Source organism: Penicillium angulare, assembly GCF_028827245.1.
Source record: "Penicillium angulare strain IBT 27051 chromosome Unknown utg000002l_segment0_segment0, whole genome shotgun sequence".
Classification (NCBI taxonomy): domain Eukaryota; kingdom Fungi; phylum Ascomycota; class Eurotiomycetes; order Eurotiales; family Aspergillaceae; genus Penicillium; species Penicillium angulare.
Genome location: NW_026623161.1, coordinates 1,425,085 through 1,452,773, shown reverse-complemented (window position 1 = coordinate 1,452,773; position 27,689 = coordinate 1,425,085). Strand labels below are relative to the sequence as shown.

General features: G+C 46.1%; 9 protein-coding genes across 9 annotated transcripts; 4 read left to right on the top strand and 5 right to left on the bottom strand.

Moving 5' to 3' along the window:
- Positions 1-758: 758 nt before the first annotated feature.
- Positions 759-1,730, bottom strand: N7478_001999 (aromatic alcohol reductase; the record flags this gene model as incomplete). The annotated part of the gene is made up of 2 exons (XM_056918213.1): positions 759-1,634; positions 1,695-1,730. 2 exons carry the CDS (start codon positions 1,728-1,730, stop codon positions 759-761), a joined length of 912 nt encoding a protein of 303 aa, XP_056783824.1.
- Positions 1,731-2,009: 279 nt separating this feature from the next.
- Positions 2,010-3,222, top strand: N7478_001998 (uncharacterized protein; the record flags this gene model as incomplete). Its single annotated transcript, XM_056918212.1, has 3 exons — positions 2,010-2,058; positions 2,151-2,643; positions 2,742-3,222. The coding sequence occupies 3 exons, from the start codon at positions 2,010-2,012 to the stop codon at positions 3,220-3,222; spliced, it is 1,023 nt and encodes a 340-aa protein (XP_056783823.1).
- An 855-nt stretch (positions 3,223-4,077) lies between these two features.
- N7478_001997 (putative metaphase-anaphase transition protein (Mlo2)) lies at positions 4,078-5,837 on the top strand (the record flags this gene model as incomplete). Its single annotated transcript, XM_056918211.1, has 4 exons — positions 4,078-4,163; positions 4,229-4,283; positions 4,362-5,760; positions 5,830-5,837. The coding sequence occupies 4 exons, from the start codon at positions 4,078-4,080 to the stop codon at positions 5,835-5,837; spliced, it is 1,548 nt and encodes a 515-aa protein (XP_056783822.1).
- Positions 5,838-6,177: 340 nt separating this feature from the next.
- On the bottom strand, positions 6,178-7,781 carry ssn3 (cyclin-dependent serine/threonine protein kinase SSN3; the record flags this gene model as incomplete). Its single annotated transcript, XM_056918210.1, has 3 exons — positions 6,178-7,246; positions 7,310-7,466; positions 7,727-7,781. 3 exons carry the CDS (start codon positions 7,779-7,781, stop codon positions 6,178-6,180), a joined length of 1,281 nt encoding a protein of 426 aa, XP_056783821.1.
- An 828-nt stretch (positions 7,782-8,609) lies between these two features.
- N7478_001995 (short chain type dehydrogenase) lies at positions 8,610-8,940 on the bottom strand (the record flags this gene model as incomplete). The annotated part of the gene is made up of 2 exons (XM_056918209.1): positions 8,610-8,832; positions 8,912-8,940. 2 exons carry the CDS (start codon positions 8,938-8,940, stop codon positions 8,610-8,612), a joined length of 252 nt encoding a protein of 83 aa, XP_056783820.1.
- A 2,758-nt stretch (positions 8,941-11,698) lies between these two features.
- N7478_001994 (putative phosphatidylserine decarboxylase Psd2) lies at positions 11,699-15,461 on the top strand (the record flags this gene model as incomplete). Its single annotated transcript, XM_056918208.1, has 6 exons — positions 11,699-11,845; positions 11,984-12,028; positions 12,128-12,343; positions 12,438-14,379; positions 14,435-15,186; positions 15,264-15,461. The coding sequence occupies 6 exons, from the start codon at positions 11,699-11,701 to the stop codon at positions 15,459-15,461; spliced, it is 3,300 nt and encodes a 1,099-aa protein (XP_056783819.1).
- Positions 15,462-16,392: 931 nt separating this feature from the next.
- On the top strand, positions 16,393-18,471 carry N7478_001993 (Mis12-Mtw1 family protein; the record flags this gene model as incomplete). The annotated part of the gene is made up of 4 exons (XM_056918207.1): positions 16,393-16,594; positions 16,736-17,293; positions 17,386-17,794; positions 17,862-18,471. The coding sequence occupies 4 exons, from the start codon at positions 16,393-16,395 to the stop codon at positions 18,469-18,471; spliced, it is 1,779 nt and encodes a 592-aa protein (XP_056783818.1).
- Positions 18,472-19,058: 587 nt separating this feature from the next.
- N7478_001992 (uncharacterized protein) lies at positions 19,059-20,387 on the bottom strand (the record flags this gene model as incomplete). The annotated part of the gene is made up of 3 exons (XM_056918206.1): positions 19,059-19,241; positions 19,354-19,917; positions 20,280-20,387. 3 exons carry the CDS (start codon positions 20,385-20,387, stop codon positions 19,059-19,061), a joined length of 855 nt encoding a protein of 284 aa, XP_056783817.1.
- Positions 20,388-21,547: 1,160 nt separating this feature from the next.
- On the bottom strand, positions 21,548-24,178 carry N7478_001991 (threonine/serine exporter family protein; the record flags this gene model as incomplete). Its single annotated transcript, XM_056918205.1, has 1 exon — positions 21,548-24,178. One exon carries the CDS (start codon positions 24,176-24,178, stop codon positions 21,548-21,550), a length of 2,631 nt encoding a protein of 876 aa, XP_056783816.1.
- Between the last annotated feature and the right edge of the window lie 3,511 nt (positions 24,179-27,689).

Here is a 27,689-nt window from a genome sequence, read left to right as displayed (position 1 = left end):
CTGTAAGTAGCCTAGTGAGTACATATTATTCTGCAAGGTGGGAATCTGCTGGCTTGGGTTGATTACGCCGCAATAAAAGCGGCGCTGAAAAGCAGGTACATACGTTAATGTGATTGAACAATGACCAATCATTCTAACCGTTTCACTGCGGTGCGCGTTCTTCTGGGTTGTGTCATTCCAAGAGTATTCCGAGATTGATAGGATGATGTATCCAATGTTGCAGTCGTAGTCCATCTAGTGCGTTGGGGATCCTGTTTTGTCTGGAACCAAAAGAAATCACATTCCACTCAGCGAATTTCACTATCTCACATGAAGTCGAATTTGAAGGGAAACTGCTGAACTTTGAGAATTTATTTAGTCTATCAAACATTGGAATCAACTCCACTCCAAGCCACTCCCGCCAAGAGTGCGCCTTATCCATGCCTGCCTGAGGTGAATATTACTGATCTATGTCTGTCTACGATGAGCGTTCCTGGTAAGAACGATACAATTTGCCTCCCCTCGTAATAGTGTTTTAGTGCTTATATGCATGTACCCCTGAAGAGTTTCATCAATCAGACTAGACTAGAGCTACTGGTCGTAACCAATCAACTGGCCATAATAGTGGCAGCAAGTAGTAATACAAGAATGGGTAGCCAACTGCCGTTAGTCTAACTCCCATTATGTTGAAGGGGCGAAGAGCACACTCCCATGCACTTGTTATGGTGGGCATAGCTACCACCTCGGTCAAGAGAAGCCTCAAGCAACCGCCACCGTAATTAGGAAGATTGTTGTTTCACAACTCGATCGATGACCTCTGTCAGGCTCTCTTCCTGGAGCCCAAGGAGCTCATTGGACAATCCAAACTTCTCAAAATTTGCTCCTCTGTCCGCATTATCTGCGTAAAGTAGCATGAGAATCAACAGCTTCAAGCCATCGGAATAGTCCTTGTCGCTAAGCCCTGCTGCCTTTTTTATCGCATCCGTTGAAGACATTCTCTGGACATTCCAAGTAGTACCAGTTACTTTCTCAAGTTCCTTCAGAACCTGATTTTGCGACACGGTGAACGATGCCACAAAGATAGGCTTGTTCTTAGTCTCTTCTGGTTTTAATAGCACTTTAGCTACAGCAGCACTCGCAGTTTCGAGCGTCGAAGTCGACCACTGTGTGTCACCAGAATCGTATATCGTAGTCCGCTTTTCTTTAATATAGTAATCGAGCCATCCAGCCTCCAGCCCCCAATCGAAAAACTGTCCGGTATGAACAGCTGTCCAGGTTAACCCTGTGCTTTCCTTGCTCTTCAAGTACGCGGCAACCTTGGCCTTGTCCTCGTACAGTGTGACGAGTTCGGCAGCTGCAGCGCATGTATTGTTTCCATATTCTGTTGGAATGAATCTCTTAACACCTGCTTCAATCGCAGCATCGATCATCCGTATATGAACGGTATATGGTCTACCCGGGAGTGTCGAAACTAGGGCATCTTGACCTTTGAAGGCGTCAACAAGTTGGTCGATCGGATAGTCATCGTCCACATTATAAACCTTCAGATTAGACGGGAAATTTGATTTTGAAGATTTCCGTGAAAGAATTGACAAGTTAAATTGGCCTTCTTTTTGAAGTGCGAGCAGAACTTCAGTGCCGAAGAGACCTCCAGCCTATTTTGTTGTGTTAGTACACGGTGCCAGATTTGATGCCGACAAGGAGAGTATACCCACACCCATGAGCATGACATTCTTGATTGGTTGAGACATTGTGAGAACAAGAAATCCAGTCGAAATTGGCCTGTCAATATTAATGATGATAAAGCGGAATTCTCCAATTCAATGGGAAACAGTCTGCCCCGCTTTGGCGGGGGTTTTATATGGCCAATGCGGATCCACATAATCGCAAGGGAATTATCTCCGCACGCATTCCAGGTTGGACAACTCCCGATATCGCATCTCGCTGGGAACTCCAACAATCCACCCAGGCATTGCCATTAAGTCGGTTTAGAACTCAAGAACAGATTGAATGCGAAATTTACGTTCACCATGACCCAATTACAGTCTCAAAGCCAAACCCCTTCTCCTCCGAAGCGGGGTAAGTAATCAACTCACAATACCCCTGGTGTGCGGGGACGAAGGACAGCAGAGAAACGAGACAAATGCTAACGCATTGCACAAGCAAAACAGTTTGGGCTTCTCTTATTACAAACATGAACTACCTCCCGGGTCTCTTAACCATCCACCATTCTCTCTACCACCCAACGCCCGATACAAAAGCCAATGCGGCGAATAACGACACGCCTCCGAACGAACCCTCACGCTATCAATTTGTCGCTCTTTATACGTCCGCATTCCCAGAAGAAGGCTTGGATATACTCCGAAAACGTGGGATTCCGGTGCAATTGGTGTCCGCTGTGATGCCAGCTAGCACACGGGAATATACACAGGACCCACGCTTCGCTGATACCTGGACGAAGTTGGTTGTCTTTTCTCTGGGGCAGTATGAGCGCGTGGTGCTTCTTGATGCGGATATTGTTGTTCGTCGCAATATGGACGAGTTAATGGAGATAGAGTTGGACTCTAAGGAGAAGCTAGAGAAAGGAACTGCTACGAGGGTCTTCGCAGCTGCGCATGCTTGTGCGTGCAATCCAATGCAGAAGCCACATTATCCCGATGATTGGTACGATTTATCTCTCTCTTATTGCCTTCGTGTCCTGGTTCACCCTTGATCGCTTCTATATCAACGCCTCAAATGCTCTTTACTAATGAATAGAGTAGGATTCCGGAAAACTGTGCCTACACATCCCAGCATAAAAATCCTAAAAATGCCCAAAAAGTCGCCCCTCCCCCATCATCTGGAGTTGGTCTATTGAATAGTGGCGTCCTCGTCATCACGCCCTCTGAGAAGGCCTACAGCGAGATCACATCTGCGCTGCAAGATACCGCGCGCATAGAGGGGTATAGCTTTCCAGACCAAGATCTACTCTCGGACGTATTCAAGGGCCGATGGGTGGCGATTCCTTATGTCTACAATGCTTTAAAGACATTGCGCTGGGAGACAGTGCATGCGGATATCTGGCGGGATGAAGAGGTGAAAGCTGTGCACTATATCTTTGCGCAAAAGCCTTGGCAAGAGGATATTCAGCCCTCTGACACTTTGGAGAACATTGAAGAGCCCAGTAGGTGGTGGTGGGAAGCTAATCGAGGGAGGCAACGGTTGGAGATTGAGAAAGGGATTTCGGATGGGTATTCAGCGTGAGGGTATGTGCAGACCCTCGTAAACGCCAGTATTCAACCTTGAATCAATCGGTATATTTAAGGCTCTGGGATATTATTTAGAGAGTCATTCTTAAGACCAATGCAAAATTAGACATATTTTCTTATTCAGACATATATTTGATTGTAATCTATCAAATCTATTGACTTGACTTTGTATAAGAATGGCTATCGGGCTAAACCCAAAGGGGAAACTTAATTGCTCCCCACACGAGTGCAAACAGTCCAAACAACGCGCATCGCGTTTGCGCGATTCGCCGCATCATGAACTCTGGACCAACATCGCAAGTTCTTATCAACGTGAAATCGCATTGATAGTATCATTTGATTCTTGAACGAGGCTCGATATTCCTAAAGTTGCGGTTATCTCTCCAAAAACGGAGTTGTGACAACAAACCTGCACCGATTGAACAGACCAGCGGCCTCTGACGTGACCGATTCATCCGAGGATTCCCATCGCAAACACACTCCTTCGAAGAAGCTTCTATTTAGATTGAAATACGACACCCGGAAATATACATCCAGTGAACAATTTGTCCGACATATTTGCCGTTGACAGAGAATCTCGCTGTCGAATCTGCGAGATATCTGTTCGAATTCGATATCCTTCAAACATCATTTGCGTTCGACGTGGTCTATATTGCCGTTGGACAGTTTCGTCTGACATAAATCTACTCGTGTTGTGCTATCCAAAATCTTGTCTTGACACTACGATTGAAATAGACATTCCGTCACAACGCTCATTCACGTCCCGACCCATCACACACTTGTGAGGTAACCTCACTTGACTCGAGCTACACAGCTTTCAATCCTAAGACTCGACAACAAATACCCCACAATGGAGCAAAACAAGGATAGTCAGATTAAGTTCGAAGGCGTTCGTCGCGATAGTCTCGGATCGCAGAACTCTCAGACTGCCAAAGAGTACGTCACATTGTCTCATACTTAATTCACCTCACATAAACACACATACTGACGTCTTGCAATAGCTTCCTCGAGGATCAACTGCGACTCGAGGCAGACGCGCGCGAAGCCCTTCCTTACGTGAGTCACAAACTGTCCTACCTCTTGACTCCTGACTCTTTCCGTCCATCTGTTGAAGCAGTACTGACCAGATCCCAGTCTTTCGATTCATGCACTTATGAACTAGGCCCATTACGCCAGATCCTCTTCGCCTGCTTAACCTGCAATCCTCCCCCCGGAAACGAAAACGAAGAATACAAAACCGCAGCCGTATGCTACTCTTGCTCCATCGCTTGCCATGGCGAACACACTCTGGTAGAGCTTTTCAATAAGCGGGATTTTATCTGTGACTGTGGAACCACCCGTATGCCCGCAACATCACCCTGCACACTGCGCGAAGATCTCAAGACAAATCAGAAGGGCGTCCACTCTCAAGAGGCCGCTAAGGGGAACAAGTACAACCAGAATTTCCAGAATCGATTTTGTGGCTGCAGCGAAAAGTACGACCCAAACCAAGAGAAGGGTATTATGTTTCAGTGCATGGGCCTTGGATCTGTTGAGTCAGGTGGCTGTGGTGAAGATTGGTGGCATCCTGAGTGTCTTATTGGTCTCCCCAGGGACTGGTATAAGAAGATGGAGAGTGAGAAGAAACAAGAACTCCTAGGTGGCGGTGATGCTGCCGCTGATGAGAATGATGAAACTCCCCTGCCACCTGGTTTCCCTGCTGAGGATGACTTCGAGCACCTCATTTGCTTCAAGTGTATCGACTCTAATCCCTGGCTGAAGCGCTATGCCGGAACTAAGGGCTTCATGCCGCCTGTCTATCAAGATGGAGGCTTGAAGGACACATCTCAGGAGATTAAGAAAGATCCGGAGAACAGCAAGAAGCGTAAAGCTGAAGATGACGCTGATGGCGAGCCATTTGCCGTAGAGTCAAATGCAAAGCGCACCAAGGAAGAATCTCCTAAGGCTGAAGCCGAGCCTTCAAGTCTTGCATCTATCCCTGAAGAACAACCATCGACGAAACAGGAATCCTCTGAGGAAACCCAACCCAAAGATGAACCTGAATCCACCATCCCCTCTCAAACCGTACCGAAACACACCTCCCTCCCCACTTCCGCCCCAGCTGAATCATTCTCCCTCTTCCTGAAAGAAGGATTCCTCGACTCCTTCTGCCGCTGTGCAGAATGTTTTCCCAAGCTAGTTCCCTACCCACAACTCCGTGAAGAAGAAGATACCTACGAACCACCACTTTCTGAAGATGGGGATGCTGGTCCAGGTAGCACAGGGACGGGTAGTATTCTTGAACGTGGCGAGGCGGCGCTCAGCAATGTTGATCGTGTGAAAGCTATTGAAGGTGCAATGATTTATAACCACCTTCGTGATAAAGTTAAGGATTTCTTACGTCCGTTTGCGGAGTCTGGGACTGCTGTTAGCGCGGATGATGTTAAGGGGTACTTTGAGAGATTGAGAGGTGATGAGAATGGTATTAAGGATGCGGCTAGTCGGGCTGAGGCTGAGGGTGGTGATTCAGAGGATAATCGACGCGAGCAGAATGGTGAGTCCGACATACTAATTCTACTCGACACTTTTGATCGGGAATATTTGATGCTAACCCCTGCTGTAGGCTACTGAAAACGTGCTGCTTGACTGGATGTATTCTAGCTTCTTTTTATTTTCTTTTCACGCTTTTTTCCCCACCTCTCTTGACTGAGATAGGTCATGAACCTAGAATGACGGGATTGTGGATTCGGCACTGGGCTGGTGAACATGATTTATGGCGCTTAGTGACAATAATCCAAATCAAATATGTACATTTATTTCCAAAAAGAAAAGCTACCTGTAGAAGCTTGCGAGATCTGATCCAAACGCCGATGCTATGATAATTACAAGAATACGAAACACCCTGATGGCTGAGGTTCAAAAAAGCCAGGTATATAGAGGGGATATGACAATGCCGAAGCATCGAGACATATCATTCCTTGAGACGCTTTGAAGCCCTCATCATTGAATCATCTGGTAACCCACTCCGCTTAGTACCAGGAAGACTTCCAGTCCTGATATCGTTATCATCCTGAGTAACACGACGATGTGGATATTTACTCTCAATCCCTTCAAAACAATTTCCGCTAATAGGCCCGCCATTAGCGAAATAGGGATGTTCCAACGCTTGTTCAGCCGTAATTCGCTTGATAGGATCATACTCCAGCATACGCGAGAGTAAATCAAACCCATCTGCACCGGGTGTACCCACACTCGACGAAGCAGAGTACGCACCATTCTTCAAGCAGCTTTGATACCACCCCTCAAGATTAGGACCACGATGGAAATGTGCCGGTTGCCGATGTAGCACTAAAGACTGGAGCTGAGGATATTCAGGCATGGAGGCGAGACCAGGCCAGGTTTCTTTCCGGGGAAGACCGAGGATTTCGATAATTTTCATCATCTGGTTTCGTTGGAAGGGGACGGTTTTCTTGCTGTCCATTTTGGCTTCTTCGCCTTTGAATATTGGGCGGAGAGAGAGGAGTTCTGCAAATATACATCCTACTGCCCACATGTCGACGGCTGGTGTGTAGTGTCTGCTTCCGAGGAGGAGTTCTGGTGCTCGGTACCATATTGTGACGACGACTTTGTCGCCTGAGAAGAGGGAGTTGAGGGGTTTGTAGAATAGGCGGGCGAGACCTAGATCGCCGATTCGGATTGCGCCGCTGGATGTGACTAGGATGTTTGCTGGTTTGAGGTCGCGGTGGAGGACCCAGTTTGTGTGGAGGTATAGGAGTCCGTTTAGTAGTTGGAAGAGGATGGATCGGACCATGGGGGCTGAGATGGCGTGGCGTTGTGGTTGGGTGTGGTGGTGGATTATTTGGAGTAGGTCGTGTTCTGTGTATTCGAAGACCATGAAAATGCATTTATCCTCTAAGATGATTTCTTCCAATTGAACGACGTTTGCGTGTGACAGTTCGGTGCATAGTGACATTTCTCGAATGGCAGACTGTGAGAGGCCTGTGTATTGGATCGTTTCGCCTTCCTTGTCGGGTTTGAATCTGTGTTGCGCATCTTGTCAGATATTTCAGTTCTAAACCTGATTATATTCTCCGGCGTCATACTTTTTAATGGCAAATTCTCCCTTGTGGCCATTTTTGCCAATCGCCTTGTATACCCGTCCATAGGTTCCGCTGCTGATGAATCCCACGATATGATACCGGTCTCGGACTCGAACTTTGCTGACGTATGCGCCGGGTCTTCGTGATGCGTCTAGAGCTTCTGTGGAGAGAGAAATGAATAGGTTAGCCTTTTTGCACGGATCGCCACGGTGTTGCGGGGAAAGAAGGCAGCGGGGACAAATCAACGGATGCACGCGTCTTTAGGATAGGAAACCAGCCCTGTATAATGAAGATCGCAAACCAGAGATATATGCCGGATTCCCTCTCTTCCAGTTCCACTCAGACAAAGTTCCGTAACGAGTAACAAACAAAGATCAAATACCCAAAGATAGGCATTGAATAGGAAAGAAAAGAAATTACCCCGAGGATAGAAGCCTCCGGAAGGATTCAAGAAGGGAAAGCCCTTGCCAAACATGATGCAGTAGGGATAAAACAGTGAACCAGATCAGATGAAATCAAATCAAATCAAATCACATTCAAAAACAGACGAGAAATGAGACGAAAGGGCGGAGAGAAGAGCAGGCGAGTCATGCGACGAAGCAAGAATCCAAGAAAGGATATGATATATAATTACCGTCGACAGTAGCCTGCAAGCTCCGCTTCAAGTTTTGACCGACCGTCCTCGTTCGGGCAGAGAGCGAACCGGAAGAGGGAGGGTTTGTCAAGCTCATTGGAGCGTCACTGGTCCATATGGAAGCACCAACAGCGATTTCGGACAGCGTACACGGGAGGTTTGGATATATCGGGGCTCGGAGGCGGTCTTAGTCAGCGGTGGGTGGCACGATGCGATATTGGTGTTGTGCGGAGGTCCGATTGCGCTGGAAGGAGATCAGGAGATGTGGGTTTATTGGATTGGAGCACTGGAGGTTATTGGGGCAAATCTTGGTGCCCGTTGGTTAGAGAGGGGGGAAATGGCGGAGACCGACGATCCAAGCGGGTATTCGAGGCGCGGGATTCCGAGGACGATTAGATCAGCAGGACACATTGATCAACATTTGGATCAATGCAAGATACAACGATGCTTTTACTTTTATGTATAAGATCAAGTCGCTAATCAAAATATGTTTGTTGTCTAATACTCTCTTTAGTTCTCAAACAGAGTGATAGCGAAGAGAGAACATCCTCGGCAAACAATGCCTTTATACAATCTTCGAGTCTGCCGAGGTCTCCAGCAACTCCGAAACATATAACAAAAGATATCCAAAAAAAAAGCAACACTATGTTGCTTATTACTTCGAGGCTCTTAAATATCCATATATACATCCCCTTCGCTCGTTCCATGTTCGATCGAAAACGTTAATCGATCGTTGCGCTGAAAGGCATCATTAGAACCACGAGACAAGACAAGAACCTGGACTCGACAATACATACCTGAAGGAACAACATCCATTGCTTTCACTGACACATTCAGCGGCTGCTGGAGCATGTAAATAGCTGCCTGTGCAATATCAGTAGCAATAAGTGGCCTAAATGTACAAATCAGTAATCATTCGAGCATACTACCATGATCTACCACGATTCACGGCAACGCAGAGATTCACATACTCAAATCCCTCAAAGAACTCATTATACATCTTCTGATCATGTCCAACACGCTGCGAATGAAAGTTGATCGCAACACACCCCGGTCGCAGAGCAAGTACTCGGATACCAACTTGAAATATTCATACTACATAGTGCTAGTAGATATTACTGCCTAGGTGGGCGGAAAGTAATGTGCTCCCCAGCTCATATGAAGGAACAACTTTGAAAAGACAACTTGTACTAGTACCACTCAATTCACATTTACTGGTCTAGCTCGGAGGATTTATGTACACGGAGTTTATCTCGTCTTTGGCTTTTCTCATCCACATCTCTCTCCAACTTCAAATTGAACTTGAACAAGACAACGGCGGCAAGCCATGGATCTAAAACGGCGACATAGAATATGTCTATGATCCTTCTATCTGACAAGCTATATGTGGAATAGCTGGAATCTTTTGCAATTGATTTTAATTTGCAATGTTACCGGAAAAAAAAAATTAGGTCAATCAGGGGGTCTGTCTAATTTCCAGGCATGACTGATAACTCGAATCTTTTGGAGCTCTTGAAAGCTTCAACAACCCGGCTTTCACAAAACCATCAAGACGAAGATCAATATTAGATAATTGTCTATGACACTGGATCTACCCCCAATAAGAAGATTCATTGACGGTTTTCTGCCTTAGAGCCAGACACCTAACTTAGTAACTGGATTATTTGACAAGCAGCAAATATCTACGCTCCAAGAATAAGTTACGCGCCGGTATCCTAGCTTCAATTTCGTCAACCATCAGGTTATCCCCAGTGCTACAGATTCAAGGTCTTAATTCAATAGCTAATTTCACTTTACTATGACAAAGGACTTCAACTTATCTAGTCAGGTCTCTAGCAAATACTGGAGCAATTATCTTTTAAAACCGCATTGATAATTCAGAAAGTCCTTAGAAATTCCGTCGTATAGCCATAATATCTCTTTCTTTGTTTTGCTTGAAAGTTTCCAACTGACTTATTATTCTAAAGTCTTGGTCATTTTCAGTTACAGGGTCCAAGCAGCTGCTTGTAGCTAGCTTCAGTAGATCATGATAAGATCTGCCTCGGTCCGAAACGTCTAGTCACAGTCACATGAGTCTAGTATATGGAATGATCCAGGAGATAAGTTATACTCCTGTATATCTCGTAATCAAATTTAACAACAAGGCCATTGGTCTAAATTTAGGGTTTCGGCAATTCTATCACAGATCGTAGATAATAGCTTTCTTTCCGCGATGCAAAAGCCTGAGTGTCACTCGTCCAACGTGGGTGAACTACAAGCACATTTTGTCCTACTTTGGAGTGTAAAATTTGCGATGGATAAAATGAATGAATGGATTCAAAAAGCGGAGGTTCATCTCCGTGCTATCCATCTATGCTTGCATCGGTGGACCTCGGGACAGCTTCTTAGTGGGGTTATTTGTTTCGATCTATACTGGCTATACTGGTTTTGACTGGGGATAATTATAGCTGCAGTCAGGGAGCAACTTGATTCCACAGTTAAAATGGTTAACTGATCATAATAACTGCAAAATATAACTGACCATATAAAGGCTCAGGATAGTGCTGACGGAAAACGTATCCACCTGGGCAGTGACAGGCATACCCACATTCTAGTTATAACCCCGGGCTATGACCTCAACGGTGCCGAGGACGCGTCAACAGTACCAAAGTGGGATGACATGCATGGTTATCTCATCAATCTATGCCTTGACGTATCTAGCTTATCTATTGACTCCATAGTAGTCCATGTATAGTGGGATGGTATAGTAGGGGTGGTACTTAGTGGAATGTTAATGGAGTTACGCCATTCGGACTCAGTATCACAAAGAAAGCCAAAGCCAACATTGCTCTACAGGATTAGCATTGAATCAAATCAAATCGAACTGAACTCAATCTTGAGAAAGCAAGCATGAAATCTTGGAATATTATAATTCAATCAATTCCGATTCTTGTTCATCCTGACCGCCACATCACAATAGTGCGCCCGGTGAATATAGCGCATTCCAGTATGGCCAGGTGTAGTGCGGGGTATGAGATGGATGGACGCCTTGCATGAATTACATGAATTGTAGTAAAGTAAAGATCGATCTTGACGTAGCCTTATAACCCTTGCAAGATCCTGTCGCCCTGTGGTATACCAGTGCCCATGGATGTATACCAGGTGTACAGAGCATCGAAAAATGCACTAGTATGGTTGGGGCACAAGCGACCGTGCTCTGTCTCTGTCTCTCTTTTGAACCTAGTTTCGTAGAACACGGTAGGCACCAGTTTTGTTGAAGGTGGGGAACGGAGTGGAGTCTCGAGACAACCCTGGATGTTGGTGAGAGAAAGCAAGACACGGAGACACGGAGGCTCAGGCTATTGTAGCCTCCAGACTAATCTCCCCTTTTGGCTCCCGGACCTCTGTTTTTGACTTCCCACAATTTCTATCTGGCAACTTCAATTTTATTTATCTATTATTCTGTGCATGATTGTATACTCTCTGCGTTGATCTGTTGATCTGTTGATCTGATCTTGTTTAGTCCCTGTGGTACTTGGTACTTGTGGTACCGTGTCTTGGCTTTTTCTTGTGGGATCGACCCGAAGCAGATCGTGGATCGACTCTGGAGAAGGAGAAGGAAGAAACCTAGACAGAGCCACTCCTCATCGCTTGCTCAAACCTTTTTTGATTTCCCGGGGCTTAGTGTCTAAACTTCCCCTTCTTTTCTCTTTTCCTTTTCTCTCTCCCTCCTCCTCCTCCTCCTCCTCCACCACCGCCATTTCCCTTCACATGCCGCCATGGTCCGGTTACCGCTCCCGCAGCGACTGAGCTCGCACCTGTCCACACGAAGCGCGAGTTCAACACCCGGCCAGAGTAGGAGTACAAGTCCCATGAGATCCCCGACAGAACCAAAACCTTTATTACTCAAAGTCACCGTCATCAGGGTAAGGCAATGGCCCCAATTCCGTCTCGGTCGTGGTCCGCGAGGCTGTGATCAAAACACCTGGCCTTACCCCTCCAGATTGGAACCGAATTCGAATTCGACGACATAGGCTGACCGGCGCGTGCTTCTATTTACTTAGGGACGAAACCTTGCTGCGAAAGATCGAGGTGGTACGAGTGATCCGGTATGTTTACTGCGTGGACCCTGGTATTGCATTGGTGGATTGTGGGGGACCCCGGATTAGACGAATTGACTAACATCTTCTTTTTTTTTGTGATTATAGTATCTCGTCGTCAATTTAGGAGAAGGACGCCAGTCTACACCGACAATATTTAAAACGTTAAACCCGGAATGGAACGTGTCGTTTGAGATGCCCGTTAGGGGCGTCCCACTGCTGGAATGTATTTGCTGGGATCATGACCGCTTTGGCAAGGACTACCTGGGTGAATTCGATATCGCACTGGAGGATATATTTTCGGATGGACAAATCAAAAAAGAGGTATGCAATTATACCTGGAGAATTACGAATACCCTTACGAACTCTCCCATCCCCAAGGTGCATTCCAATGGCTGACCGCATAATCTCTTCTTAGCCCACATGGTACACCCTAAAGTCAAAACGAGTCTCAAGTCGCAAGAGCAAGAAGAAAAGCAAAAAGGACAGTAATGTCTCCGGGGAGATCTTGATGCAGTTCTCACTGGCTGATTCTGCGAACCCCTCCGCTTCCTCATCGGATACATACCGCAAGTTTAAAAAGGCCGTCTGTGCGGGCGACGAGGACGATGCGATTGAGATACCGGCGGCCGATTTCGATGACCTTGACCGTGATGAAGAGACTTCCGATGAGACTGATGATCCTACAAAGCCTGAGGTTGTTGAAAAACGCCGACGACGGCTTCGCTTGGCTCGTTTGAGGAAGAAGTCTCTTGCTGCGAGAGCTTATCAATTCTCCGGTGCAGGAACGGGTGTGCAAGGCATTGTCTTTATGGAAATCATGAGGGTGACAGATCTTCCCCCAGAGAAAAACGTGACACGAACATCATTTGATATGGACCCTTTTGTTGTGACCACCCTTGGCCGAAAAACACTCAGAACCCCCGTTATTCGTCACAACCTGAACCCTATATACAACGAGAAAATGGTCTTCCAAGTGATGCGACACGAACAATCATACAAGTTTGGCTTTACGGTAATGGACCGAGACAAGTTCTCCGGTAATGATTTTGTTGCCTCTGCAAGTTTCCCTTTGCAGGCTCTTATTCAAGCCGCCCCAGAAGCAGACCCTGAGACGGGTTTGTATCAATTCGTTGAGTCTGTAGAAAAAGAAATTGTGCCACCAGCCAAGCCTAATTCTCGGATCACCTCTTCGGCCTCATCATCCAGTCTTTCCAAAATGTCACGACCCACCTTGAAGTCGCGTGACTCTGCTACATCGCTTTCCAGTAACTCTGTACTGGAGATGGTCAATAGGGCTGGAGCTACCTCTGTCCCAGAAGAAACTGCATCCCAGACTGACAGCAGCACTACACTGCAAGTACCTCTGGTATCATCGACAGTCCCGGTAAACCCGGTCCCCTTTGATATTCCTCCTGCTGATGAGGAGGGTCTGCGTCCTTATACTATTCCTCTAACCCTCAAGAACCGGGATCGCTGGGAAGCTAAGCATAACCCTGAATTATTTGTTAAAGCCAAGTACTTGCCCTATAGCGCTCTCCGACAACAGTTCTGGAGACTCATGTTAAAGCAATACGATGCTGATGACAACGATCGCATCGATAAGGTTGAGCTGACCACAATGCTTGACACCCTGGGTTCAACACTCAAAGAATCGACTATCTCCAGCTTCTTCAAAGGAGCCAGCAATGAAACCGACGAAGTCGCCGACTTGACCTTTGATCAGGCCGTAGTTTCCCTCGAGGACACGCTCCAAAAATTACAAAAGAAAAACGCCGCCGCGGTCCCCCGAAGACCCCTCGGTCCATCATCCGTCGGCAGTCAAGACAGTGAGGCGCCATCCAGCGGCGACGAGCTCGCTTTAGAACCCAGCACCGTCAATCAATACAATGCTAACACGACTTCAACAGCGGTGCCGACTATCTCGAGTGAGGAGCAGGAACAGACTAGTTCGAACGATGAAGGAATCCAGGCCGACGACCTTGCAGACGAGAGAGGTGAGGAGCATGTTATTGAAATCCGTGAATGTCCCTTGTGCCATCAGCCACGATTTGCCAAACGATCAGATGCCGATATTATTACCCACATCGCCACTTGTGCTAGTCGTGACTGGCGACAGGTTGATAACCTCGTTATGGGTGGATTTGTAACTGCGAGTCAGGCCCAGAGGAAATGGTATTCCAAGGTTATCACTAAACTCTCATACGGTGGTTATAAGTTGGGAGCCAATTCGGCCAATATTCTTGTGCAGGATCGAATTACTGGTCATATTAATGAGGAGCGCATGAGTGTCTATGTTCGTCTTGGAATTCGACTGCTCTATAAGGGTCTCAAAAGCAAGGAGATGGAGAAGAAACGAAGTAAGTTTTGTCTTATCTTGACTCAACATCCATTTTTTCTAACCAATCTCTTTAGTTCGTCGCATTCTCCGCTCCTTGAGTATAAAACAGGGTAACAAGTACGATGACCCAGCTTCTACAAGTCAAATCCAGGACTTCATCAACTTCCACCAGCTAGACATGTCCGAAGTTCTTCTCCCCATTGAGAAATTCCGAAACTTCAACGAGTTCTTCTACCGTGCACTCAAACCCGAGGCTCGACCATGCTCAGCTCCCGACGATCCCAGAGTCGTCGTCTCACCAGCCGACTGCCGTTCAGTGGTCTTTGATCAAATCACTGAAGCCACCGGTATCTGGGTGAAGGGCCGTGAATTCTCCATCGCGAGACTTCTCGGAAACGCCTACCCAGAAGACGCAGCAAGATACCAAAATGGCGCTCTAGGTGTATTCCGATTGGCTCCTCAGGATTACCATCGATTCCATATCCCTGTTGATGGAATTGTTGGCGAGCCCAAGACTATTGAAGGTGAATATTATACGGTTAATCCGATGGCCGTTCGCTCGGCACTGGATGTTTATGGTGAAAATGTTCGAATCCTCGTTCCCATTGACTCTGTGTCTCATGGGCGTGTTATGGTTGTTTGTGTTGGTGCCATGATGGTTGGTAGTACGGTTATTACACGCAAGGCCGGTGAGAAGGTTAGCCGGGCTGAAGAGCTTGGATACTTCAAGTTCGGTGGTAGTACACTTCTTGTATTGTTTGAGGAAGGAGTTATCAATTTTGATAGTGATTTGGTGGATAACTCGAAGGGACCTTTGGAGACACTGGTAAGATTAACTAACCCCTGCGCCTGTGCCATTACTTGCCTTGTGTGTTCGATTTGTGCTAACTTTTTCTTTAATAGATCCGAGTTGGCATGTCTGTCGGTCACAGTCCGGATATCCCTCAACATGAACCGGATATGCCTAAGAAAGCAGAAAATATTACTGCTGAGGAGATGCAAGAAGCCAGACGTCGTATTGGTGGTAGTACACAACCACCTCCAGACAGTATGGACACGTTGCCGACAGTTGAAGATGCCATTGAAACAGAAGCATACTAAAAGTATTGTTGGAACTGTGTGATTTGTGTGATTTGGACTGTCGAGGTGACAGTCTCCTATTTCTGTTCTTGTGAATGGGTTTATTGATGTTCTTTTTCTTCTCTTCTTCTCTTCTTTTCTCTGAACATGTTGAATACTTATATGTGTGCGAATTTTGGGTTGGTCGCTTCGAGACTACAAAGCGTGTTTTCTTATCTCATCTAGCATCTGCACAGTTGGAGAATCTGGCAGCTTTCAATGACATTGCATTCCATTGCCGTTGAGGCGAAATGGACGAGAGGTGACACTGAAGTGAGGATTGGTACGTAATTCCTGTAAATTTAATGAACTGAATATTAGATCTGGGATCAGATCACAATGCACCGAAATAAGAACTCAACTAAACATACTATCCCGTAATAACATGCATATGTAGTATGTGTAGTACTATCTCCAACCTTGTTAACGGCCCGTCGAGGGGAATCCCAAAACGGACTAGCGCCCCACGCGCCCCGACCAAAACAACCGCGTGCCCGAATCCCTCCAACCCACCTTCTGCGCTTCCTTGCCGCCCGCAGCAACTTCATTGCGGGCTAATCACTCTCCTCTCACCAGCGCATTCAACTGAATCATTCTCTTCAAGCGACCTTCACGTCACGTCCTAATTCGCCAAGTCTAATTGGGGACTCCACGAAGCAACACGTGCCGAGCGGGTTGACTGCAGCACGACGTAATTCCATTAAACGACGGCTCCAGTGTCAACAAACATTCAAAACAAGATCGCGAAAACGAAACAATTCTTTCAGTGATAACGATCACTTTAATACGATTGTGAAGAATAACGCGCAATTCGACCTTCGCTTCACCACTTCTCAACTCAACTCACTACCGTGGGGTCGACCGACCGACTCAGACTGCGAACCTTACCAGATAGATCAGTCAGTCAAGTGAAATGACCACCGCTGTCTTGGCGACTTCGATCACGAAAGAAAAGCGCCGTGAACCGCTGGGGACGATTAGAATGGCTGCTCATGCTCAGACGGCGCGTTCTGGATCTGGACGCGGGAGACCGGCTACGCGACTCAGTGCTTCGAAACAGGGGTTAGATGATATTACACAACACCAGCATCAACATGAGGGGAAACGTAAAGCGAGTGAGTGATTCTTTTCGAGCGAAGGGGGGTGTTTCTTTGTTTTCTGTTTGTCCATGTTCGCGAGGACATGGAATGGAAACTGAAACGGAAACGGAAACGGGGGCCAGATCAGATCAGTTACTAATCGCGCTATTATGACAGATTACGAGGAAGACGATGAGGGATTCCGATTCTCGCGAAAACCAGTAAAGAAGTCGAGACCGTCTATTGAACCCGTTGCTGAGGAGGGATCTGATGTGGAAAATGCGCCTCCTAAATCTACACCGCGAAGGGGGCGACCACCGAAGAAACGAGTCGAGGATGCGAATTTGAATGGTGGGGATTCTGCGACAAGGTCAAACGGAAAGGGAAAGTCTACAGAATTACCGAGGAGAACGAACAAAAGGCCTGTACAGAGTATAGAGACTGATCCGGAACCGGAACCGACGCGCTCAAGGAACTACGAATCGCCTGCGCAGACACATGAGAAAAAAGGGAAACGAGGACGGCCTGCTAGGTCGAAGGTTGAGACTCAAACGAATGGATTTAGATCTCCTGAACCGTCTGCGGGTAAAACTATACCGTTGCCTGCGGCTGATACACCTGTTATTCAGCGCAATAAGGAATTACGAGGTGCGAAGGGGAAGGGACGGCGACGGAGTAGCTTGGGGATGCGTGGAAGGAGAGCCAGTTCTTTGATTGACTCGGGGGCATCTAATGGTGAGTTTCTTTCTTTGTCTTTTCGCTTTTTCTGGGTTGGGCTTGAATGCGAGTGTGAATAATAAACGTACTGAGCTAACTTCCTTCTTCAGCATTGCCTCATCGAGAAGTTGGGACTGCGGATTTTTATAAGCATATTGCTGATGAGGGACTCTCTGAGCCGAGGCGAATGCGCCAACTTCTTATTTGGTGCGCGACGCGTGCGTTGGGAGATAAGCCTATGGGCTCGAAATATTCCCAGGAGGATCAGAGTGCGCGATTAGCAGGTATGATCTTCTTCTTTGGAGAAATCTATTTCAATGGTGACGATACTGATACAGATATGGTTATAGCTCGTGTTATTCAAGATGAACTATTGAAGGATTTCTCGTCAAATGCAGATCTTTCAAATTGGTTTAATCGTGAAGATGTCAATCCACCTACTGTGGTTGTTAAAAAGCCGAATCCGAGAAATGTGCAAAACACAGAGAAGATCAAGGAATTGGAAGAGCAAATACAAAAGTATGACGATCAATCCGGGACTCAGGTTTATTGTTGACAAGAACCTTTGCTAATATTTTCGTTGCAGACTTCAAAAAGAGAGACATGCTCTTAACGGCCTTCTAAAACAACCACCAATTCCACCTCTTAATGTCGCGTCTGAATCTCCTAAATCCTCCAAAATCAATCCAAAACGACAACCTAAATCCTCTTCTTCACCTCACGACCAAATCGATTCCTCTCTTCTCGACCCCTCCCAACAAGCAATCCTCACATCCTTACTATCCTCCGCTCCCTCCAAAAACCAGTCACAACCCCAATCCCAATCACAATCGAATAACAACACATCACCCCCCTCCGCATCCACAACAAGTCACCACCCTCTATCCCCCTCTACAGTCTCATCCCGCCTCTCCAAAATCACAACAAAGCTCGCTCCAACTCTCGATGCCTTTGCAGCAGGAATCCATGATATCGAACTATATCGTTCAAGTGCCGATTCGGTCTCATCAACAATACTTCGGATTTGCGCTGAGCGTCTTGAAGAACGTGATGCGCTTAATACGAGACAACGTCTTGAGATTGAAGGCGAGACTGAAGGGGAACATGATGAACTGCGTTCAGGGAAATATCCTGAGCGGCCTCGTGAAGATCTGGGTATCATTCTTGGGGCGTTGAGTCGTGTTGAGAGACGGTGATGGGTAACATTGTATAGTGATTCTACTATAATACCGTTTGAAGTGTTTCTTTCAGCGTTTCTTTCTCGTGTTAATTCGATTTTCTTTTTCTCGACTTGAGCGAGGAGTTGAGTTTGAGTTTAAGCTCAGGGATACCGGACCAGTTGGTCTACGATGATGCCCTTGTTTTCTTCTTGTTCTAGTTCAAGGCCGGGATGTGCGCATTTATGATGTGGGTACCTACATAGTCGGTTAAGGTGTTGAGGTTGACTTGTTGGTTGGGTTTGCATTGCAGTTGCACTTTTAGCAAGCATGGAGTTTTGGTGGATGTTTCTAATATACCGGGATTGAATGAATTGAATCTGTTTCTTTGTCTTTTATATTCCTTTTCAGCTTCCATCTTTCGACTTTTGTACCTTAATCATACATAAAGTAGATCATTTTCTGATGGCCGTACTGAATTAGTGATGCCAGGGCAAAGAGACGTGGGCAAAACGTATGTATTCTGACACTAGTTGTCGTGAGCCTGGTGGTGGAAGGTGAAGACTCCCAACTCCGTCAAAAACATGATATAAATGCTTTGATTCATCCAGACCCGAAGTCTCAGGCTAGGCTTCAGGTATCGGCCACATATGCATCGTAATAGTCCAATCTGGCTCAACAACATCATCCCAAACTTGAGGAAGAATAATATCCCCATTAGGTCCTACAAGATCATAATGTCCTTTATTTACATGGGGACCAATAACTTCAATATGAAGAAAGGCCTGTTTGATGAGATCTTCCATTCCCTAATGCCCGAAATAGAAATAGAAATTAGCCCTCATCTCAGCCAGATATGACAAAATAAACTCTACAATAAGGAGTCCAGATAAAAGAAATTAAGAAGAAATCTCAACTCACCTGCCAGTTCCAGCATAATTCCCATGGAAAAGCAAACTTTCGACCCACTGCATCTTTGAATTTGATTGGTTTCATCTTCTCCCTTTTGATTTGCGCAGATTCTTTAATTAGGCCTAGTTTTGTTAGTGCTTGGATGGCGTTTCTTTCGGCTTGTTTGCGTTGCATTTTCTCGTGGTTGTCATTTCGGTCTGGCTCTGAAATACTAGTATCGTGATACGTGTATTTTGTGGATACAGGCTCATCGGGTGGTTCATATGCGTCATATGGTGGATCTGCGAGTGCTTCCGAGTCTATATTTGGATTTGAGACGTTGGAATGATGATGGGTTTCATCGAGCTCTTTCGAATTTGGGACGCTTTCGTGTACTGCACGGAGATGAGGTAAGACTTTAGGCTCCAAAGCGCATTCCTCTGCATGTGTACTATGTGTTGAGACACCAGATGATGTATTTGTTGGCGTAGATCCAGATCCAGATCCAGATGTCAATGATTCCGAGTCCAGATTGCTGGTCTGGAACTTCTCAATAGCATGCGGCGTGATATAATAATTTTGGCATTGGCTTGCCTGTTAGTTCCACCGTTCAAATTCTACCCAAGAGATACGTTGACTTACCTATTAGCTGCAGTAATCAAGGTATTAACTGCAATTAATCGTAACTGCAACGTATTCCTCAAACCAACAAGTTCCTCTTTCTGAAATAAACCCCATCCAATTTTTCTCCAGCTCTCAGTTGCTATACACTTCTCATTTCCAGAAAGACTTTTTCGATATTTCCCCGTTTGTTGAAGAAATCTCTACATCATATCCATTGATGAGCTTAGAATATGTGCGATTGCATTCATGGTTGCTTGGCTGAAGAGCTTTCGACAGTTTATGAGTTCGACATTCAAGAATGTTTGTTGGATGCAGCTTAGCTCTTGGATTACTTCTTGGTATTCCATGGTTGAGCCGTTGGATTCTGATAGTGCGCGGATGAGTTTGTAGGCTAGGTTTGCGCCGGAGAGGAAGTCTCCGACGGAGACACCGAAGGACATTTTTGGGCTAGGTTTATGTTTAGCCTAAACTTGGTGGGTGTTAGAGATGGGATTTGTTTGACATTGTTTTGGGATAAAGTTTTTGTTTTTGTTGAGTGTAATTTGTATCCGAAGTGTCGAAAAAAGATGAGAAGTGGGAGACGCACCTACTAATAACATTGAAATGACCCCGCAGCCTGAGTGAGGCTGATTGGGGCGAAGTATGCATGAAGTGATTTGTTGGACCAATTATATGCAGGTACTGCAGGTTTTGTCGTCAAGGCTTGAATATTCTGTTCACGTATATTGTTGCTACTTAGTATTATTTTTCCTTGGGCTCATCGCTAGACAAGGTATTGATACGTAGACAGTAGAAATAGAGCTTTAAGTTTCTCAGTTTCTCAGTTTCTGATGGTCTAATACACAAGACAACCATAGATTCGGGCATTGATGCAATAAAAACAAGAAGACCCCCAACACGTAACATAAAGATAATCCCGCAACATCACATTCAAACGAACAAGTAAGTTTAAGCACAAAAAGACCTCGGGATCAAATGTCAAAACAAAGCCTAGTAACTCGGGAACGAAACTTCAAAAGGGTAATCAGGTAATCAGATCAGATCAAATACGTGAGAAAGGGGGCCTCAATGATTTTGGTCATGACTCGTAGACTCGTATCTTCTATGTATGTTCGGACGAGCTGGGTATATGTAGTCCGAATAAGGCGGGAGTCGATACAGACTTTGTCGGTGAGGGACGAAAGATGGGAATAGAAGTAGTAGAGATGAAGAGAGAGAAAGGAACAGGAAGAGGGAAAGGGAAAGGATAATGAGCGTGTGACTGTACTCCCTCCTGCGTGGTAAATCCGAACGTCCATACAACAATTTCAAAAAATAAAATAAAGGAGGCAAATAACAATAAGAAAGTAAAACAGCAATCAAGCCCCCGCCTCGGTTGCTGTTCGAGGTATTAAGGGCAACAATGCGGATTTGACACAAGAGAAGATCTGGTGTCAAATTTGCAGATGCGAAATGTCCAAGGAACCCGATGATATCGAGAGACGCTGAAGGAACAAATGAAAGAGAGTATCAAGGAAGAAAAGGGACCAAGGAGAGATGTTCGGGTATTCGGTATCAACGTTGAGGAAGATGAGAAGTGAACAGGAACAAGACTTGTAGGCTAGAAACTGAATAGTCCACTGCGTTTCTTGCCAAGAGGGTATACAACGAGGGCAGCTAGGAAAAGGCCTACTGTTGTCCCAATAGCAACCTGGACCATGCCATATCCAATGTCAAAGACAGTACTGTAGCTCTGATTGCGTGCATCGGCAGCTGATAAATTCTTCGCTGCATCAACAAATCCCTGAGTCCCGTTGGTTATGACCGTAGATGGGGTGCGAGTCATTTCTTCTGCCGAGGTGATGCCTGATATCAATGACCCGCTCGCTGCAAGGCCGGAGGGCACAAGAACCCAGATGGCAGGTAACATTGCAGCAGCTGCAAGACCATGGCGAAGTCGACTGTAGAGGTTACCCATTGTACCGATGACAAAGGCACCGAGGGCATTCGAGACTTGAGTATTGGCGTAGAAACGCTTCGAGCTAAAGTAGCTGGTCACGTAGCCTGTTAAGGAAATAACCATCATAATGGGGATTTGTTTCCATTTGGACTGGTTCACGAGGGCGAGGGATATAGTGAAGAGGAGTACGAATGGAAATCTTTGGAGGTACTCGTTTGTTATTGGGCTGGCAGGACAAGTGTATGCCACTGTGGCTTGCGAGTCCAAAAGACCATAGACAGCGGTACCGATGGTGATACCGAAGCCAAGGAAAAGGGAGTATATAATTGCGTATACCATACGCACTGATCCAGCAATTATACTGCCTGACTGTAGCTCCAGACTCGCGCAAAGCACAGTATATCCTGGTAATATGAGCGCTATCGAGGACTGTGCTAGGGCGGAAAAGCAGAAGAGCGGGTCGCCTTGGTATCTTATACTTCCAAATGCACGGGCCAGGAATGAAGTCAAGACAGCGGCGGTGATCTCGAACACGTTGGAGTATAGACTCGATCTTGGTGAGAGGATGAGTTGTAAGATACCGAGAAGACAGCCCAGTAAAAAGGAGATGGGCATGTCGATTGGTCGAGCGTTGAATGCGAAGGGCCCCACGGAAGCGCTCGCACAGCCGTGCGCAACAATTTGAAGCAGCAAGTGGTACTTGTTAGGCCTCTTCGACGTCTCATCCAACCTTTGAATGGCTTCCTCCACTCCAATCACGTCATGGATCACTTCCTTATAGATCTCGTGTACATCTGCCAATCTGCCCAGGTCAACTCCTTGGCTGGCACGTACGACTTTGACTTCCGTGGTGTGCGTTGAGGCATCATCAAAGGAGATAATCATGCAGCCGGGGAAGTACAAGAATTGACCATCAATTTCCAACACACGAGCAGTCATCCGCATATATTCCTCCAACCGGTGAGTCGGGGCGCCATATTTCATCAAGGCTCTGCAGAGCCGGGTCAGGTATCTTTGGCGTGACAAGATTTCAGCGATATGGACGGTAATTCGGATCTCATCTTCGAAGTGGTCGTGTTTTGCCCATCGACGCGCTACGCCTCCAATTGCACCGCTGCTTCGAGATCGCTTCAGCATAGCAATGGGGGATGTGGTCTTGGGCGATGAGCCGTTTAAGGTACTGCTCGACCGACTTGGTGATTTCTCGTACCACTTTCGGGGTCGATGTGGTTTCCAGAGAGGATCAGGGGAGTATCCACGTCCACTGTACTCTGAGGAGCTTCCTTTCCTGGAATAACTCCATCGACTATCCTGGCTAGAGTGGCTACCTCCGTCGTGTAGTTTAAGTAGGGAGGACAGAATGCCACCTCGGTAACGAGAGGGCCGTTCGACATAAGTCTCGGAGTCTCTGTCCTCGGTCGGTGTCTCTTGGCCGGAGAGAGGGCCAGGAGACGGAGGACGAACGCGAGTCAAGAAGGAGAAGTCTCGTTGGGACATTTGTCGCACGATATTGAATGCTTCGGACGTGTGCGGTGTAAATTGCCCATTTACGAGATCCGCATCATCCTCATCAGCAGTTAGGTCGTCAAATAGTTGTTGTTTCTCAGGGAAGCTTATCACAGTGATCTCATCCCCATCTTCGGAAGGAAAGACTACTTCAGTTGGGAGAGAAGCAATCGATGAATTCTGGCTGGACCGAGGACTGGTTTTCGGAGGTTTTGGACCGCGACTGAAAATAGATGTCAGTCGCTGAGCTCTCTCCTGTGCATAAGCTATCGCCTGCCCTTTGTCATTTGTACTAAAGCTGAGCTGCTCCCCCTCTCTCCCGGCTCCCGATGAGCTTGTCTGGTAGCCGATCGTCAGGCCAGTGACATCGGATGGCGCGCCAGAGCTCCTTTCCTCCAGTGATGGTGCGGCATGGGAGGTCACGGACCCTTTTTCCTGAATGTATGGAATGTTGGCTGTGGGTTGTGGTCTTTGAGGGAGCACAGTGCCCCTTCGATCCAGTCGGGATTCGACCGTAGCTCCGATAGTGGGTTCATGTTGCTCTGGTTTATCCAGAGTAAACTTGACACGATTGGTGGTTTTCAGAATGCTTGCATTCCGAGGCCTGCCCTGTGCACCAACTTCATTCACCTTCGAGCCCTGATACGTCTGGTGGGCCTGTGAACCATCATCAGACAGGGGCAGTGATGCTTGACGTGACACTGGAGATATTTCGTTTGACCCTAGCCCAGTATCAGAAACGCTTGAAGGGCGGGAGACTAATGGTTCGAAGTAGCCCCCCACCATTTGTTATGTGTATATCTTTGTTTGGTTCTTGTTTCTATATTCTGCATATGTCCTGAGGCGATTTTTTTGTTGTTTAGGAGGGGAAAGGCCTTTTTGTCACAAGTTGTGGGCGTAAAAGTTCAATCGTCTGGTTTTGAATCTATCTATCAATCGGGTAGGGCTCGTTTTGAGGATATTGTAGCCTGGCAACGCTTCAGTTATGTGAGATCACGCTTTATAAGGGACGATCATCTCTTTGGAGAACCCACATGAGCTTCTATTGATATATGACTGGTCAAGCTTGCTTCTAAGCTTGTTTTTTTAATTCAGCATGCAACAAGCTATAGCTCGTAAGTGGTGGCCACAAGGGAGTTATCCCATACGTCTCTCGCTGGGAGTTTCGGGACAGGGGGACTAGTTTGAAGGGAAGGCCCGCTGCCAGGAATGATAATTATGTCACAGACAACATCATTCGAGATTAAACAAGTGAGATCGGGAAAATGATGGATTTTGTACACTTTGAACAAAAGCAAGAGGGAAAGAAACCTTGCGAATTTGGGCGAGTATAAAAGATCGTGAGGTCCGAACTCCCGTGCATGCTTTTATCTTCTCTTCTTACGCGGCTAGAGACATGGTTAGGAAAAAACAAATAAGTGCATTACGATATCAATAACAAAGCATACTGAGCACATGAAGAAAAAGCCTTTTTTATTCTTTTTTCCCTTTTTCCGTACATTTATTTTCCTCTACTAGCAAGGAGCAAATGTACATGTGGCCGGGGAGGAGGTTTGGGTTGGAGGGGGAAAAAGCCGTCTGTGCCGATTTCCCATTTAATTTAATTTAATTTAATTTAATTATGATTATGATTATTGTTTGTGTATTACTTTTAGATTTGATTTACTTTTGCCACAGTGATAAATCGCCGGGATTTGGCAGTCTCATAAGCCTCGAACAAGACAAGTCACGAAGCACGGTCAAGTGCACAGGCCTGACTCGAAACAGCTCTGAATCGTGCCTCTTCTAGCCGGGTATGCTCCGAGACGGAAGACCCATATCTACTCTCGATTTGGATCGCCACAGTAAGATCGACAGTCTGGATTGTAGCTTATTAGCTTATCGAAGCTTTCCGAATCAACGGAATCTTGAAAGAATTCCAGAATTCTTTTCAGAAATTACAGTCACTCTAGAGAGCAAGTCAGCTGTAAGGCGAAAGAACCTAGGAGCGGGTTTAATCCGAACTCCTTGTCCCAAGGGCTCAGTGTTATTTGCTGGTTTCACAGAGGCTATGAGGTACCACAAGTCACAAGTGGTTCAGACAAGACCTGAAATCATGATCATTGTTGGGTAGGTAGTGTGTTAGGTGGTAAAAGGAATAATTAGAGGGTTTCAGGGATCGACCTTAGTAGTTGAGAGAAGGTTTTTAGGATCCCTGGGTGGAGCCGGCGCTAGGAGATCAAATCCTTACGCTTGTCTACATGATGTACCTAGAGATCCGCAGTATGAAGTATTTACAAAAGTACTTTAGTATATGTAGACATCGACAACGACAACGACACGAATTCGATCTCCATCCCTGTACTATAGTACCTTGGAAATCAACCGACAGGGGAAGTGATGCATGCTCTGCATGCACGACGCCTCGTTCATCAGGAACAGGACTGTGTTCCGAACACAGTATACGCGTACGCCCCTCATCAATCCTATAGGTGGATAAGTAGAGAAATCAATCACACCATCGGAAGGAATCTCACCCTGTCGACACCTCCTACAGTAGATAAATACAGTGCATAAATGTAGCCAATCCATCCACGGACGAACATACGTGGATCCGCATACCTGATTGGCAGGCTCTGCAAATAACAATCTGAAGACACGATTACTGTAGTATTACAATATACTTGACCGTGACCCAGATAAATAAACAAATAGTAATATCCATCTATCCACCTTACCCACAAATCTTAAATTTGAATTCCAGGATCTACTCATTACAAAACTTGGAATATACATCATCTGCTGTCTCTTTCCGTTCCCAAAATCCCATGGCTTATCTATGACCTACATTCGCAAATTGTAAATTATTTTTTCAGACGAGAAACGGGAAGAGGAAAAATACAGACTCTCACTCTTCATGATGTCAGCTAGTACCATATAACAACCTTGGAACCTCCTTGCGCGTCATTGTGTTACCCAATCTTCCCAATCCTCCCCGCAGCAAGGGCCAAAGCCAAGACTAAGACGCCAGAAGTGCCAGTGACAGCTGCAAGAAGCAGGTTGACCAGATTAAGCTTTCCGCGGCCCTGGATTCCTCCAGACCTGGCCAACGGCTAGAACGATTAGTTCTGCAAGATATGAATGCATGTTGGCCTTCGCAGTATAGGTACCAATATTGTGTATGTATTCTCGGCATGCTGAGTACAAGGCAGTATGTAGTATAGTACCTTTAATACCTTCGCTCTCGTTTCACTCAAATACATTCAAGTTGGAGTAACTTGATGTATACATTCGTCTTTCTCAGTTAATATTTCTAGCTATATTCGTAGAGAGATCTGGAACTCTACTAAAACACTCTACGCAAGCTCCCTCACCCCCTCTATCCGGCTTCACTACAGAAATGTGACTGCGCTACCTCCCCGTGTTACCTTTCACCCTCTTTTCATGTCACACAGCCCCTCCGCCAGCTGGGGGACCGAGGATGTCTGTTCAACCTGGAAAGACGCAGGGACCAATATCTAATCTGTGGCTTTGGTCCGGATTCCCGTCATGGTGATAAGTAATGTCTTACGCGCGTTCCTTGCTTGATAATATATATCTTGGCGGGTCTGGACAACGGTCTAGCTGGAAACGAAAGTAGGATTTTCAAATCAATGGAGACCTCCGTTTCAATCATAGTTGTTTGTGTGATGTTTATGTTTGTATTTAACTAGAATGTTGCTGCGAACTTGGAGGTTGTTTCTACAACCTGAGTCTCAGCCTGTTAGGTAGTCAATGATTCATTGAGGACCTTTTCCTCCGATGTATCTCCCAAACTTAATAGTACTTCTGAACCATGGATTCAATCATGGCTGTTCCCTATTCCAGACCGTGGATCTGCGACCCAAATAAATAAACACCCAAGTCACAATTATAATTATATTCATAATCCTGCAGATGTAGATGTAGGTAGTGCTCCGAGTCCTCCGACGTTCAACTTGAACACTATTCATATCTCTGAAACCCGAACTGGAACTGCATAATTGGCACGTCAGCTATTGCTATTCATCTTTTTTTTCTCTTTTTTTTTTCCTTTGGAACTATTAGACTTAGGTCGTATTAGAGTGAGCACTAGTAACGCCATCATTCTAATTGTAAAAGTTTCTGTTGACTTCTTACATATGAGCGGGTACATAGCCCTTTTTCAAGATTCTGTCGAGATCGAGAATATCATATCATGTACACTAAATCCACACTGGCAGACATCCTAGCTGGTTCTAAGTTTACTTTCATGCAGGGTCTATGTAGGTCTTGGCCGGGCTGTCTAGATTTTTTTTTG